General features: G+C 39.2%; 1 protein-coding gene across 3 annotated transcripts in view; it reads left to right on the top strand.

Moving 5' to 3' along the window:
- The first annotated feature begins 605 nt into the window (after positions 1-605).
- The window catches only part of LOC149244635 (melanoma-associated antigen G1-like protein), a 38,870-nt gene continuing 24,377 nt past the window's right edge, over positions 606-15,098 (top strand). Inside the window, exons 1-2 of one of the 3 annotated variants that reach the window (XM_089374936.1) lie at positions 606-843; positions 1,039-1,131. In XM_089374936.1, the coding sequence (XP_089231062.1) occupies positions 1,075-1,131 (57 nt within the window). In that variant the 5' untranslated portion in view covers positions 606-843; positions 1,039-1,074. The other 2 variants (XM_089374937.1, XM_089374938.1) reach the window with 2 other exon arrangements.

Below are 15,098 nucleotides of genomic sequence, written 5' to 3' on the forward strand. Positions count from 1 at the left end.
AAAATATATTACAATGCAACCAAAAAGTACTTCATAAAAATATATTTTCTTCATTGCCATAAAACTTCTTCTACTTGGTTAAGAACTCGTTTTATTTAGAGGTAAGGAAACACGTTAACAACCCAAAACCCAAAGCCAGAAACGTTTGTAAGTTGTTGTCTCTCTAGGAGTAAAACCGTGCCTTATAGACCACTAACATATAATTATAGATGGCATGATTTTTTTGTATAATAATGATAAATCAACTTGCATTTGAGAATAATAATAATAACTATTTCCATTATTAATTTCATAACTAAATTATGATAAAATTTTCTATGGTTAAATATATATATATGTTTTTTTATATATTAATCAATACAAAATACATCTACAATCATGCTGGTTCATTGCAAACTCTTAATGTTTATCGATGCCTTTTAAAAAGGAAAAGCTAGTTCCTAGGAAAAGCGATATAGGACCTTCTTTTTATTACATTACACTGGTTAGACAAGCTGACAACCATCCCATCATACCTTTATAATGGAACCCTCATACAGCGCAGCAGCGGGGAGAATCGAACGCGGATTTTAAAATTCTTATTATTTGGTCAATTAGATATTTCCCTCCTAAAACTTTTTCCTCGCTATTGAAACACTAAAACCTCTTGCACGCTCATTTCTGTTTTTGTTCACTGTTATGTGCACGATGAATTTATATCTGAACTCTACATCTAGTGGACGATGGTAACTCTGAAGTCCGCTAAAAAGTTTTCGCATCACGGTAGTTTTCTGTCTCAGGAGCTCAACTAGTCAACTCTACAATTGGCACAATCAAGATTTTATTGCGTTTCTCCGTATACAGGTAATACTATTTTGGGACATGTTATGATATCTGAACTTCTATTTTAAGTGTCTCTGCCGGATTCAAACCTCCGATTTTTGAGGTAGAACAGAACATGATAATCCTTTCATGGTTTTGCTGTTGTGTTTTCTGAATTTATAGAGGTTAAATCGTTTCTTCTGAAAAAAAAGAGGTTAAATCGTTGATTTTACGCAGAAAGCTCAAAAGCACCAAGACGGAAAGACTGCTATAATGGCGAGGGGAGATTTTGATCCAGAGAACCTTTCGCAAGCTGATATCTCCACTGAGGTTCCATGCACCAACACTACCTCTCGGATTTTATTAATTGCGGATCGTTTTCTTACATTATTTTTCGGATGGGAACGAATCTCTAATTTGTTTTTGCCCCGGGTTGCAATGATTGGAATCCCAGTTGTGCTTGGTTGCCATGAGTAAAAACCTAATTCTGCTTGGTTGCCATGAACTGTGATTTGGTTTTGTCGCTGTGAGCAAAACCTTATTAGCTTGCTTTTATGCCAACGCTTTTAGCCGTACAAACTATAGTACACAGTTTGGAAATGGAGCGATAATACATGCAGGTCCCGACTATCATTATGCACTCGTTAGAAAATGGTGAATGGTTTTGAGAAAACCAAAACAACTACGCGGGACCCCCTCTCGCGGTTTCGGAAATGATGGCATGGGGTTTCGCATTACATTTTGATCGCAGATTTGGTGGATGCGCGGTTTGTCAAAACTACTCAAAGCGGGAACCCCTCTCTCTTTAAATTTCAACGAGGCAAGAACCCCCGCACATCGTTGGATATGGACATGTCATATTCTGGCCGTTAATCTGTGGTTTAGTTATTGAGATGGGGCATCGCAGCAATAAATACACTAGTTCAAACCGCAGAGGGCATAGAGCCCCAATCAATGTGAAAAGTTGGCCAAGTTTGACAACCCTCGTATTAATGTGGGTTTCCCACGGTGATGCATAGTGAGGTAAGCTCTCATGAATCTCATATTTAAGAAATTCACTTGCAGATTATAATTGCAGATGTATGGAACTTGAACAAGAAATCTTGGCTGCTTGTCTTTGACGCTAAACTTTGTGATTAATAGAGAATCGCATTATAAATCCTTGGGCCAACATCCACAAAGCAAGATAAATGACAAATATGACTTTGCTCCTATGCTGCTTTGAATATAACAATTTGAAATCGGTGAATATGCATACGGTATAGGGTCAACTTCAAACAGCTCGTACTTGATTAAGTTCAAATTGACACCGACTCAGGAGTAAATAAATTCATAGAGATCGTATTTAATTCACCCGTCACAACTTCCTTAAGTTACTTGAAAGAACTGGGTTTACCCACACTCTTAACACATCCTATGAGAGGGTATAGGAGCTGTTTTAGATAAGTTTGCCACACATTATAAATCCTTTGCATTAGATGCTACGTCTCCAGTTTTATTCTTTGAATTCATGTTAGTATAGCAACTATCTTCATTCGTACATAATATCCCAGTGATTTTGCCCACCTATTGCCATGATGTTGACAACTCAACAATGGAAACATAAGCATTCAGTTGCACTCATCAAGGAGCGAACTTTGAACTCTGCCTGAGCTTCCAATGGGTTGGGCAGAAAATATCTCATTCGTTCCCGACCCAAACGAATATTCACTATGCTTCGTTAAAGATCTGACAAAAGGAAAAGTCTGATCCTCAGACTCTTCAATATGACACATTCCTTGCTTCGAAATATTATCAACAAACGTTTCAAATAAAGGCATAATCGGTGGTTGTTTTTCAAAACTGGGCGTATAGCCCTTGGAAGAACCAACGATATCTCCCAAATGGTTTGCAATTTTTCAAATCTAGCTATGCGAAAGTCAATTGGGGCCATTCTGCAAAAAACCCATGTTGCAGTTTTTTGAAATTCGCCTCCAATTTTCCAGAACGTGCCCTCGAAAACCATCATTTAAGGTCCTTGCGAAAATTAAATCTGAGGTTGATGACATTTTCTTGTTCAGGGCACATACTTTATTCAAGAGTATTTATGGTGGCAATAAACAAATGAATCCTAAGGAAAATGATTTGCCAAAAGCATTGTATCTATGAAATGTCGATTTTGTCACATTTCATTGGTCCCCAACATAGTCAAAGGCTTTCCTTTCTCCACCATAAGCACCTCTAGTTGCAGCATCACATTTTAGCTCTGATTGGTTTAAATATACCAATTGCTCCACCTCCAATTACTACTAGTACTTGTTCATATGACTGTTGTCGAGGTTGCTGTTGTTGCACACTGGAAACATAAATCTTTTGTCATTTGAATGTAACAACATTTGAGTGTTTTTGGTGGTCTCGATGCATTTTGGAAATTGATTCCGCCAGTGATTCCATCAACGTTTATCACCTCTCCGGAAAAAAAGAGATTAGATCATATCATACCTTCCATAGTATGTAGATTGATTTCAGAAAGTGGACTCTTCCAACATTGACAAACTCATCCTTGAATTTGCCCTTTCAAAAAGAATAATACTTTATACTGGAGGCAAGCGATTATAAATTGTGGTGAGATACAAATGCCCATAAAGTATTCTTGTCCAATCCTTGATGTGCCACTAAATATTGCTAGAATCTTTTGGCAAGTGAAATTCCGCTGAAGCTGAATTTTACAACTTCTTGTTTCTTGTATTTTCTCTTATGACTAAGAAGAATATTGTAGAATAATAAACAAAATTAACACACATAAAAAAATACCAGAGAGATAGAAATGGCAGAAAAGGCCTCAGCCTTAATGTATTCCTCTCATAATGCAATGTACAAATAATGATAATAATACAAATAAATACACGAGGAAGTTTGTCTCAAGATAGTACGCCTATATTGGACACTATGGTTGAGCGAATCTCTCAACCAAACACTAATCTAGGAACTTAACTAGTTGGAGAGAATCTCTCAACCAACTAGGCCTAAACTAACTCTTAACCATGAGGAACAAACTCAATCTAGAAAGGTAGGATTAAATCCAACTTTCTTGATTTTAATTAATTTAATTATTTTGGACTTGTAATTGTTTTAAACACATGAGAGTGAGGCTAACATTCCCCCCTAATGATAAGTCCAAAATAAGAACTAGGAACCATCTTGCAAGTTATCATGCTGAAAGTGTTGATCCTTAAAAATGATGCCTGAAAAAATGCCAAAGTTGGATGCTGGAAAAACTCCAATCTGAAGATAACATGAATTAGCTGCAAGTCTGATTCATCTCTGAATTTTGCTTGACGACTCCATCACGTGCTAAGCTGCAAAAGGATCCATCTGTCCTTTGCTTTCAATCAACATCCTTTGTCCGCTGACAAAATGTTGATGATGCCAACTGGCGAATTTGCTTTGTCCATTGACAAAATATTGAGAACGCCCACTGGCGAATTTGTTGATGTCAAAACTGCTGATTGTTGTTTGTTGAAAACTGCTCATTGCTGCTTTTGTTGTTGAATGCCCACTGGTGAATTTGTTGATGCGAAACTGCCCACTAGCTACTTGATGTTGATGATTGCAAAAATTCTTGATTGTCCCAACCCTTGGTGGGCGATGAACTGCCCCACCTTAAGGGGGTATTCACTCCTATATCATTTGCATCATGTTCTCATCCCCTTGAGCCTCGAGTAATAAGAACAAAGAAAAATCAATAAAAGGCAAAAGGCATATGAAGAAGGGTGGAAAAACAAAGGTTGAGTTAACTCATGTACAATGATTACTCCCTCCTACATTCATACACCCAAGGTGTGGGTCTCTTTCATCATAGCTACCCTTGTAACATGGGATGTGGCTTGGAGCCTTACCTCTTGCCCCCACTTCGTTCTGTAATTATTTCATGTGATATCTGTCATTTGATGGATGTATTGTGGACTTGTCACTCCCTTAGAGGTTGAAACCACCTAATAGAGTCCTCCATTAACTTCACTTGTCAAGAAAGGAAATACTGGTACATGTTCAAGACCCATTTGGAAGGGCATGCCACTATGAAGTGTCCATTTCTTCCCTCGATTTGCAACTTTATTTACTCAATTACACTAATGAATTATTGTACTGGAAGGTGAGGAGAAAGCATTGGATCTTATACAGGATTGCAGATGGGTTTTTATCTTGGACTTGGCCTCCCTATATGGGATCCAGACCCTCTAGAAGGTCATAATGACACTTGTAGGGTGAAGGTTGAGAGGCATAAGCTTCCAACCATGCAGAGCATTGATTGCCATGCTGTGGGCTTCTTCAACACCACTACAATGCTTATTCATGCCCCAGTTATATAGAGATGATGATGCACTTGGATCACGTTGCCCATCTACCTACACATTGCACTCGACACTTGGCAGCTGATCTAGGGCCCAAAGGAGGTTTTGTCTTTCCCCAGAAGACATGGGAGGGCATGTGTCATCTTCTAGCTCTCATTGATGGAGCCTTTACTTGATCTTAAGTCATTTTGAGATGCATGAGACCCATTTGGAGCCTCGAAAGCCCAATTTGGGGTTTGGAGATGTTTTGCAGCATTTGGAGGGCAACCCCCTCTAATTTTTGAGGCCTTCACTCTCATATTTAGCACATGAGGCCTCAACGTTGCCCTTCTAGGCCTCCATGTCAGGCTAGCGTGGCCCTAAAAAGGCTAATTTGACTTATTTTGTGAGTTATCATCGTTGGCCTGTAACCATGGGTGGGTTACTAGACATTTTAGGCATTGGAGGGGCTTCATCTTTTAATTTTTGAACTCTTAGATCATGTATAGATAGAGGAGGCCTAGCCTCAATCTCATCATCAATTGGATTTTGGCTAGCTCATTAGAGATTTTCAGGGGGCAATCTTGCAGAGTGATTTGGATGAATTAAATGCATTTTGAGTCTTGACGTTTTGAAAATTTCGCTATCTCTCTTGGAGCTTCTTTTGGCATTTTGATGGATGGATATATTCTTCATTGTCTAGTATGTGCTACTTAATGCTATATTTCTGCTCTAATGAATGTCTAATGCGTGGAATGTTGTGTTATGGTCTTTAATGTGCCCTAATTAATAGAATTTTGTTATAACATTGAGGCTATTAGAAATTTTGCATGTGTTACTCATGGATAATGAATGAATGAATGTACCTAGAGGTTAATGTTGCATCTTGCACCCTTGAAACTCCCATTAAAGTTTGCCATCGAAGTATAACTATCAAGAGTAGCTGTCTAAGGCTAGCGAAGTTGCTTCTAGGTCTCGTTGAAGAGTGAAGTTCCCAAATCAAGATCATTTTGATTCCAATTCTCCCAATAGCTAGGCACTGGTCCTAAATCCTTGGTGATCACCCTTAACTCAACGAATCATCTTTCTTTTCACATTCTCCTCGTCGCTTTAAGGATAAGGAGGCCTCCCTAGGGCTTGATGCAAATTACATTAGAGAGGAGCTTTTACTAAACCTTTAGGACAACCTTTTGCGCTGGTGTTTCCTCTAGCTCTCCTTCAGATTTGAGACAATTCTTACAGTGTCTTCTCCACAAAATTTAATGCCCTAGCCATTGCCTCAAGAGGGAACCCCAGGTGCTAATCCTTCACTCGGGGATTCTTTGAAGGTTTATGCTTTAGTACTTGCTGAAGTATATCATTCACATCCTTTTCTCTTGTTTGCCTTAACCTCAGATGATTTTTTTTCTCGCCAAATATCTCAACCCTAGGTCTCGTGTAGTGTTTCTTATAAGGGGTTTTTCTTGGAAAATCTTCCTAGATTCTCTCGAAGTTCGCACTTTCATTAAGCTTGCCATGAAAGCAATCAATGAGAACTCTTTCTCAAACAGGGTAGAAAATGCATCTACCTCTGCTGATGCAACTACATGATCCTTCATGGACTCCTTTTGATTAGGACAATTAGTGGCATAGCCAATCCCATGGCAATGGAAGCACTTGGTCTTGCTTAGATCATTCTTCTTCTTCTCGTCCTTCTGACTGGACTTGTCCTCTCCTTGGCCTTTCTTGCCCGTGGCTTTGCTGCCTTTGCTCGTCAGGGCAAAGTTCTCCTCATCCTTTGTCTTTGTCGATCTACCATCTCTTGCCCCTCTTTGGATTTCCTCTTGAATGCAATCACTCCAAAATCTTTCCCAAATGGGAAATTTTTCCCTTCCACTCACTGCATCCTTGAAGCCATACCAAGACTTATGGAGTCCTAGAAGTGCAAGGCTCACAAGGTCTTTTTCTGCTACTGTCTCACCCACACCACCTAGCGTACCCCGAACCTAAGTAAACTTTGAAATATGTGACGATGGGCTCATCTTTGCTCATCCGGATACTTCTTAGCTTCTCTTTGAGAGCTAGCTTCCTGGCATCATTGGAACCCTAATACATATCTAAGATGGCTTTAAACATCTCATATGTTGTCTTCTTCTCATGGAGATGAGGAATAATATGGTCTCTGACCCCCTCTAGAATGATCCTCTTCGCCTTGGTGTCATTCTTAGTATGCTGGGCCAACTGTTGGGGATCTTGAGGTGGAACTATTTGATTCTTGATAAACTCTCCCACCCCATTATCTTCCAACACTATTGTGATTCACTCCTTCCATGCACAGAAATTCGAGGCTCCCTCTAAACTGTGATCTGACCTTAGTCCTAGGAATGCCATACTGCTATCCAAGGAATTGCTATGCTTGGCTCTTCAAACTCTAGCACTCACTTTTCTAAGTGATCTGCATTCTTCAACACTCTGATATGCGCTCTCTACAACTCTGATCTGCGCTCTTCAAAAACTTATCAATTTGGTGCTGGTATTTATGATGATCTCTGCTCTGATAGCATTTTAAATTTCCACAGAAATTTTGCAACAGTGAATATCTGAAAAATAACACAACCAATACTAGAACCTACTTAAACCTTCACCAAGATACAAAGTTCTTTAACTGATAAACAGTGGAATAATCATAAAGATAAAAACATAGTCACACAAAAGACACAATATTTTTTCTTGGGAAACCCAACTAGGAAAACCTTTCTTCTTGCTGTAGAATTTTTATTGATAGAGTTTTGAGCAATCTGATCTCTTACAAGGCAATTTATCACACTGATAAATAATTTGATCCTCACGCTGTACTAGCTGGACACACCTTGCAATCTATCAACCCTTGATCCTTCTTCCTTGCAGCCTGCCTGGCTGTATTCCCTTGCGCACAGGCCTCCTCTGACTGATCGAAATTCCTTGTGCACTAAGGCCTATTTCTGTGCGCACTAGCAGCCCCTATTATTTAGGATAAACCTCCTAAATCCTAGTGCAAAAATTCCCAATTTCTTAGCGCTGATCTCCACAAGAGAGTCACTCTATTCAATGCTGCGTATAGGCTCCACCTAGATATTCTCTCACAGGAAGGCTCTCACACACACAAACTCGTGCATACAAGAATGAATAAATCTGTGCCTTCATCCTTCCTTTATAGGCTCAATCCATGCTAAAATTAGGCAGGTCACAAATTTAGAATTCGTGGTTAACAAGTTAACTGACTCGAACCGGTTCTTCTCTCTCCAATCATAACTTGGAGATACAACTTGTGTTTCCTTCAATCAAGGACTGAAGCTCCACTTGTCCTATTCTAAATTTATAACTGCCACTTGATCTGTAGTCAAACCGAAGAAGGTCCACAAAACTAGTCCTCCAACACTACACATGAATATACCATCTCCATGAACTTGTCCATGGTTAAAGGAAAGACAAACTCGGTCTTTCTGGCTAAGGCATGAGCCAGAAGACCTTCTCTTGCTACAATTTTCAACAGTGACTTGAAAGAACTGGGTTTACCCACTCATAACACATCCTATGAGAGGGTACAAGAGCTGTTTCAGATAGGTTTGTCACACACTATAAATACTTTGCATTAGATGCCACGTCTCCAGTTTTATTTTTTGAGTTCATGTTAGTATAGAAACTATCTTCATTCATACATGGTGTCCCAGTAATTTTGCCCTCCTGTTGCGAGGATGTAGACAACTCAACAATAGAAACAAAAGTATTCAGTGTGTACTCATCAAGCAGCAAACTTTGAACTCTGCCTGAGCAGAAAATATCTCATTTGCTGCAGAAACAAACGAATACTCATTATGCTCTGATAAAGATTTAACAAAAGGAAAAGACTGATTCTCAGACTCTTCAATATGACACATTCCTTGCTCAGAAATATTATCAATAAATGTTTCAAATAAAGGCATAACTGGTGGTTGTTTTTCAAAAGTGGGTGCACACCCCTTGGAAGAACCAGGGATATCTCCCATCTCCCAAATGGTTCACAATTTTTCAAATCTGCCCGCGAGGAAGTCAAATGGGGCCATTCTGCTAAAAAACCATGTTGCAGTTTTTTGAATTTTGCCTCCAATTGTCCAGAATGTGCCCTCTAAGATCATTTGAGGTCCCTGCAAATATTAAATCTGAGGTTGATGACATCGTCTTGCTCTGAGCACATATGTCATTCAAAAGTATTTATGGTGGCAATAAACATATGAATCCTAAGGAAAATGATCAACCAAAAGCTTTTTATATATAAAATGTCGATTTGTCACATTACATCGGTCCCCACCAGACACCATAAGCACCTCTAGTTGCAGCATCACATTTTAGCTCTAATTGGTCTAAATATACCAACTGCTCCACTTCCAATTACCACCATTACTTGTTCATATGACTGTTGTTGAGGTTGATGTTGTTTCATACTAGAAATAGAAATCCTGTGTCGTTTGAATGTAACATTTAAGTGTTTTTGGTGGTCCCGATGCATTCTAGAAATTAAAGTTGCCAGTGATTCCATCAACATTATCACCTCTCTGGAAAAAAAGAGATTAGATCATGTTCTACGTTCCATTGTATTTAGATTGATCTCGGAAAGTGGACTCTTCCAGGAGTGACAAACTCATCCTTGAATTCGCCCTTTCAAAATGAGTAATACTTTATACTATAGGCAAGTGATTACAAACTGTGGTGAGATGCAAATGCCCGTAAAGTATTCTTGTCTAATCCCTGATGTTCCACTAAATATTGCCAGAATCTTTTGGCAAGTGAAATTCCGGTGAAGCTGAATTTTGCAACTTCTTGTTTCTTGTATTTTCTCTTATGATTAAGAAGAATATTTTAAACGTCACCAACATGAAGATCAGGTACACAAATCACCAGAAAAGTCCCTCTAATACATCCCTTGCTCTGAAAGATTGCTCAATGGTATAGAAAAATCTCTCAACAGAAAAGGTAGAAGAGACCATGGCTCCACTTCTTGAACAAACATGCGATTGGAAACCATACAACAAGGAGCTCAGAAAATGAAAGATACAGAGTAGGCACTACAAGGAAAACTTGCAGATGTATTATTGTTCTGGCAACACCATACTTATAATCTTTAAGTGAAACACTCATATTGGATGTAACAAAATCTTTGCCATAGTCATACATGCAATTTGAAAACTAAAAGTCTCGGTAGGCTGTAAGCTTAAGTTGCGAATGTGGACCCAGTGGTCATGTAAAGCAACTTACGCTTACAACCTACCGAGAATTTTAGTACATAAGATATTCAAATAATGTTGATAACAATAGAGAAGTTCACTCTCAGAATTTATTTGTTATTGGCGTTGTTCGCTGGTTGTTGTGTGCATGTTACATTGGGGATAGAGATCTCTGTACAAGACTGAGAACAAATGGGATTATGGCTTGATGCCCCTGGCCATGAAGCTGCTACTGGTGCTTTTGATATATCTGCCTCTGCGTCTTGTGGAGGTGGGTCCAAGTCCAACCAAGAAAGGTCTTCATTGTCAAATGTTGGTGCTTGACTCTCAACAACTCATTCTGATGTTGGATCAAAGTCACCCAAGACAATGTTGCTTGATTCAGGGGTCTTATTTAGCAATTGGTTGCGTCTCAACCTAAGGTTGTATTGAACAAAAACCATGTCATTTAACTGCGTTTGCTCCAAATGGTTCCTCTTCTTAGTGTGTATATGCTCAAACACATTCTCCAACAACTCTCCAAGACTCTAATCAACTCTTCAAATCTGCAAAAAATCTCCCTTAGACCAACCCTGCAAAAAACTCTTTGAATTCTCCTCACCGAACTCAGCACAAGAATTGCAAGAGACTCAAATGAATAGTGTGAATGAAATAGAGGGGGTGGGGGTGTTTAAATGGCTTTAGGGGGGGCTAGTGTAGCATTAGAAACTAGTTTTTTTGTTTTTGTTTTGTTTTGTTTTTTTTTTAATGTTTAATCTTCTCTCAATGCCCATGTTGCGCGGTTGTGGGCCTTCTGAATCGGTGGAACTGGTTTGGACCGGTTCGGTGACGAAACCGGCCAGTTTGGAACCAAACTGGTTCGGAGGGACGGCTCAGAATGGTTTTGCCCCCAAACCGGCTGGTTCTGATAACACTGGTTGTCAGGGGCTGCTGCTGCTGGCTGAAGAAGAATACATCAAAGAAAAGCTATCCAAAGGGGTACCCGACTTTTGGTGGGCTACAGGGCACTCTCCAAATAATTGGATCTTTCATGGCACAATAGTGAAGAGTGTCCACCAAACTGTCAAGGTAGCTCCAATTCCTAAGGGAAGAAGACTAAGCCAACAACCAGGTGAGGTTAAGCATCCATTGAGCTGCGAGCAAGTTATCTCAATCACGCAAATCCATTAAAGACTATCTCTGATGTGCCAATCCATCTTAGACCATTTAGGGGTTGAACATATACTATGTACTCTGAATCTCATGAAGCACCCCAAGCATGATGTGTAAATACTAATATATGAACATATACTATGTACTCTGAATCTCATGAAGCACCCTTTTTTTTGGTATCTTGCCATTGGGACTGCTCTGTTGGGCATGGATTTGCCAAGTGTCAGTCCAAATGAATGGCCAGTTTAGTCAGTTCTATCGCAAATTGTCTTCTAGTCCAGTTTGGGTACCTTCCCTCGTGAATTTCTCTAGACTGGCTTGTTTTAGTTTGGTTTGGCAGTTCTAATGACATTGACTGTGAAGTCTTGAACTTTGTCTGGAGCAATAATAACACCCTGCTTTCACCAATCTAGCAAGTCCCCTTTGACAGATTAATAGATGTTATTTTGTATTGACAATATTGTTTAAGAGACTCCTTTATAATGAGGCAAATAAATGGATGATTTCTGTTTTTTTTGGATAAGAACATCTATTATATATAATCATCAGGAAGGTGATTCTTAAGGTCCAAACCAGTAGGCGACTTCCATAAATGATAAACCTGGTCATGCCTTTAAGAACCAAACGTGCTTTAAGTAATAGATAGAACTAAGGACTCAATGCTCTATGTGACTGGGCCACTTACACCACATAATGAGGAATACACAACTCTTCAATGTATGCGTATAGTTAGTTAGTTTGAAATTAGTCTGAGAAGAGACAAACTGTTCAATGCTGACAATAATAGACCCAAGTCCCATACAAAAAGATTATCCAAAAAACCAGATTGTAACATTTAAAAAGTACTAGCTGATTTGGCCCTCAATTGTCTGTTTCATTTGCAGGTATGCAGACTCGTCGATGGGTGTTTCCTTCTTGCTTTAAGCTAGAGGGTGATGAGATAACACTTCTGTTGATAGTGTTCCGATCTCTCATGATGAATGGATATTCATATTCAAGAGATCGATTTGAAGTTTCCTGATATTTGATCAATCTATCCCTTGATCCATGGTCATTTTTCTAAAATTAATAGTCATAATTGTTAGAAAAGTAGTACCGAGGACAAGTGTTCCTAAGGCTTGGTGTCTAGCCTAGGAAAGAGTGTCCTAATGTGACCCCCTTACTTAACTTTATGGGAAATAAAGTTAAAGTGAGTTTATAAAATATAAAGTTATAAAGTTACTTTAAGAGAAATAAAGTCATATAGTAACTTTATAAACATAAAGTCATAAAGTACTTTTTGATTAATTAATGAAAAGGGGAGTAAGGGGCAAAAGTGTCTCACGGGTCAATGAAAGATTTGATCTCCACCTTTGATCTAATTGGCTAAGATCTAATTTCAACCATTAGAACTTAGGTTTAGGTCTCTCTTCTTAATCAGAGAACAAAAGGGAAAAGGGCAAGGGGAGAAGGCACCATTTGAACATTTTCTTCATGAGAATTGAAGAGGAGAAAAGGAGGCTGAGAGGAAAATGTTAGCATAGGAAGGAGAGTACAACAAGTACAGGAGCAAGGACAAACAATACGAATTTCAAGATACCCTCTAGTAGACTACCACTGTACCAGTGCAGATTTCAAGGGCAATAATTGTAGTCTGAAGCTACATGATTTTTGAGGGACTCAAGCACCAAAATCGAGAAGGTGTAGTGCGTTTATTGTGCTGTCAAAGTTGCAAATTTCAGGCATGAAATTTGAGGCACAATTGTATGAACTTTGAGAGGTTTTGGGTGTGATTTTTGAGGTTTTGAAGAGCTGTCAGAGTTGCTACAGTAGCACAAAAATCGAGAAAGTTTGGGCCGGAATTTGAGGGGTTATTTGGCATGAGATTTGAGGGGACTGAGCAGTATTTATTGCTGTCAGACAGTACTGAAGTTGGCACAAATTTTTGAGCAATAGGGCACAAAATTTGAGGAGCATTAATAGCACAGTTTCCAAGGAATTCTGGGCATGAATTCAGGGAGATTAGTTCATTGTGCTTACTGTAATTAACTGTTGTAGTAAATTCTCTAAATAAATAATATAACTCTCTCTTCATCGGTTTTTCCTTTGGGGTTTTTCCAAGGTCTTTGGACCAAAAAAATCATTGTGTTAAATTGCGGGATTGTTGATGTTATTCTCAACAAATTTATAAGCAGAGTAGGCTTATGTGTTCATGCTTTAGCAAATATTCATGTTTCAAAAACAACATAAAACCATGATGAGTTGGGCATTAAACTGATGTGATTCCTAAAACTTGAAACCTGGTTGGGCCTACAAATTTTCTACATGATATCAGAGAAAAAGTGAACCTATCTGCTGAGAAGTGTTGAACAACAAGCATAACCAACCTACATACCTAGAGATTTGGTGGTTGAGAGGGAGGCTGTTTGCCCATTTTCAGTGTTGGATAGTTGTGTTGGGTGAGAGGGTCAAATGGCTTTTGGTTTGAGGGTGGAGGATAGGTTGAGTGGGGTTGAAAATTTTAACCCATGGAAGGAGAGGATAGTTTTGCTGCTCAAGGAGTTAAAGTTGTGGGATATTGTCGAGAGGGCAGTATAACCACTTGCTAATCCTATTCAATCGCCGGACTTCAACAAACACAATGTGAAGTCTAAGAGAATCCTTCTTGATGTGATTAAAGACCACCTTATACCTCGTGTCATGGAATAAATTTACCTATGAGATGTGGGATTCCTTGATAAAACTTTACTAGAGCACTAATGAAAACAAACAGATGGTGTTAAGTTAGAAACTAAGAAACACCAAGATGACCAAAATTGACACAGTGACCTCATACCTTACCAAGATCACATAGGTGAGAGATGAGTTTGCTGCAATGGGAGAGATTTTTCCTGATGACTAGTAGGTTAGGATGGCATTGAGTGGCTTCTTCAAGAAGTGGGATGGATTCGTAGATGGTATTGTGGCCAGAGAGCATATTCTAGATTGGGGGAGGATATGGGATAATTTCATTTAGCAGGAGATTAGGAGCATGCCAAGAATGACAATCAACATTGTGGGGTGGATGAGGAGGAGAATGTTGCCCTGGCAACTAAGGGAAAGATGAAGTCCAAAAAGGGGTCCACGAGTGGGGCCAAGCAAAAAGGGAAACAAAAGACACAAGAGAAGGACATGAGCAAAGTGAGATGCTTTGCTTGCTAGAAAATGGGGCACTATGCCTTTCAGTGTCCCAACAAGAAGGGAAAGAAGAAGAAAGGTGTTGCAGCATTAGCCAAAGTGGATGTCTTTTCCACTAGATTTGGCAAGGAGTTTTCCTTGGTTGTCTATCTTGCCACAAGTGTCACATACTCTAGTGTCTGGTACATTGACAATGGAGCTTCACATCACATGACAGGCGTCAAGGAGCATTTTATATCTCTGACAGAGAGGGATGTAGATATGAAGGTGATGCTTGGAGAGGACACCACAATTAAATCAGTTGGTGTTGGGACTGTGTCCTTTCAGAGAGAGTTATAGCCGCCCTTGAAATTGATGGAGGTCTTATATGTTCCAAGGCTAAAGAAGAATTTGATATCAATGTCCAATATTGAGGACAAGGGATTTGAGGCGGTGTTTCAAGATGGACAGGTCATTATGT

The sequence above is a fragment of the Pinus tabuliformis genome, chromosome 8 (genome assembly GCF_031772625.1).
Source record: "Pinus tabuliformis cultivar Carrire ecotype Pingquan chromosome 8, CPIR1, whole genome shotgun sequence".
Taxonomy (NCBI): domain Eukaryota; kingdom Viridiplantae; phylum Streptophyta; class Pinopsida; order Pinales; family Pinaceae; genus Pinus; species Pinus tabuliformis.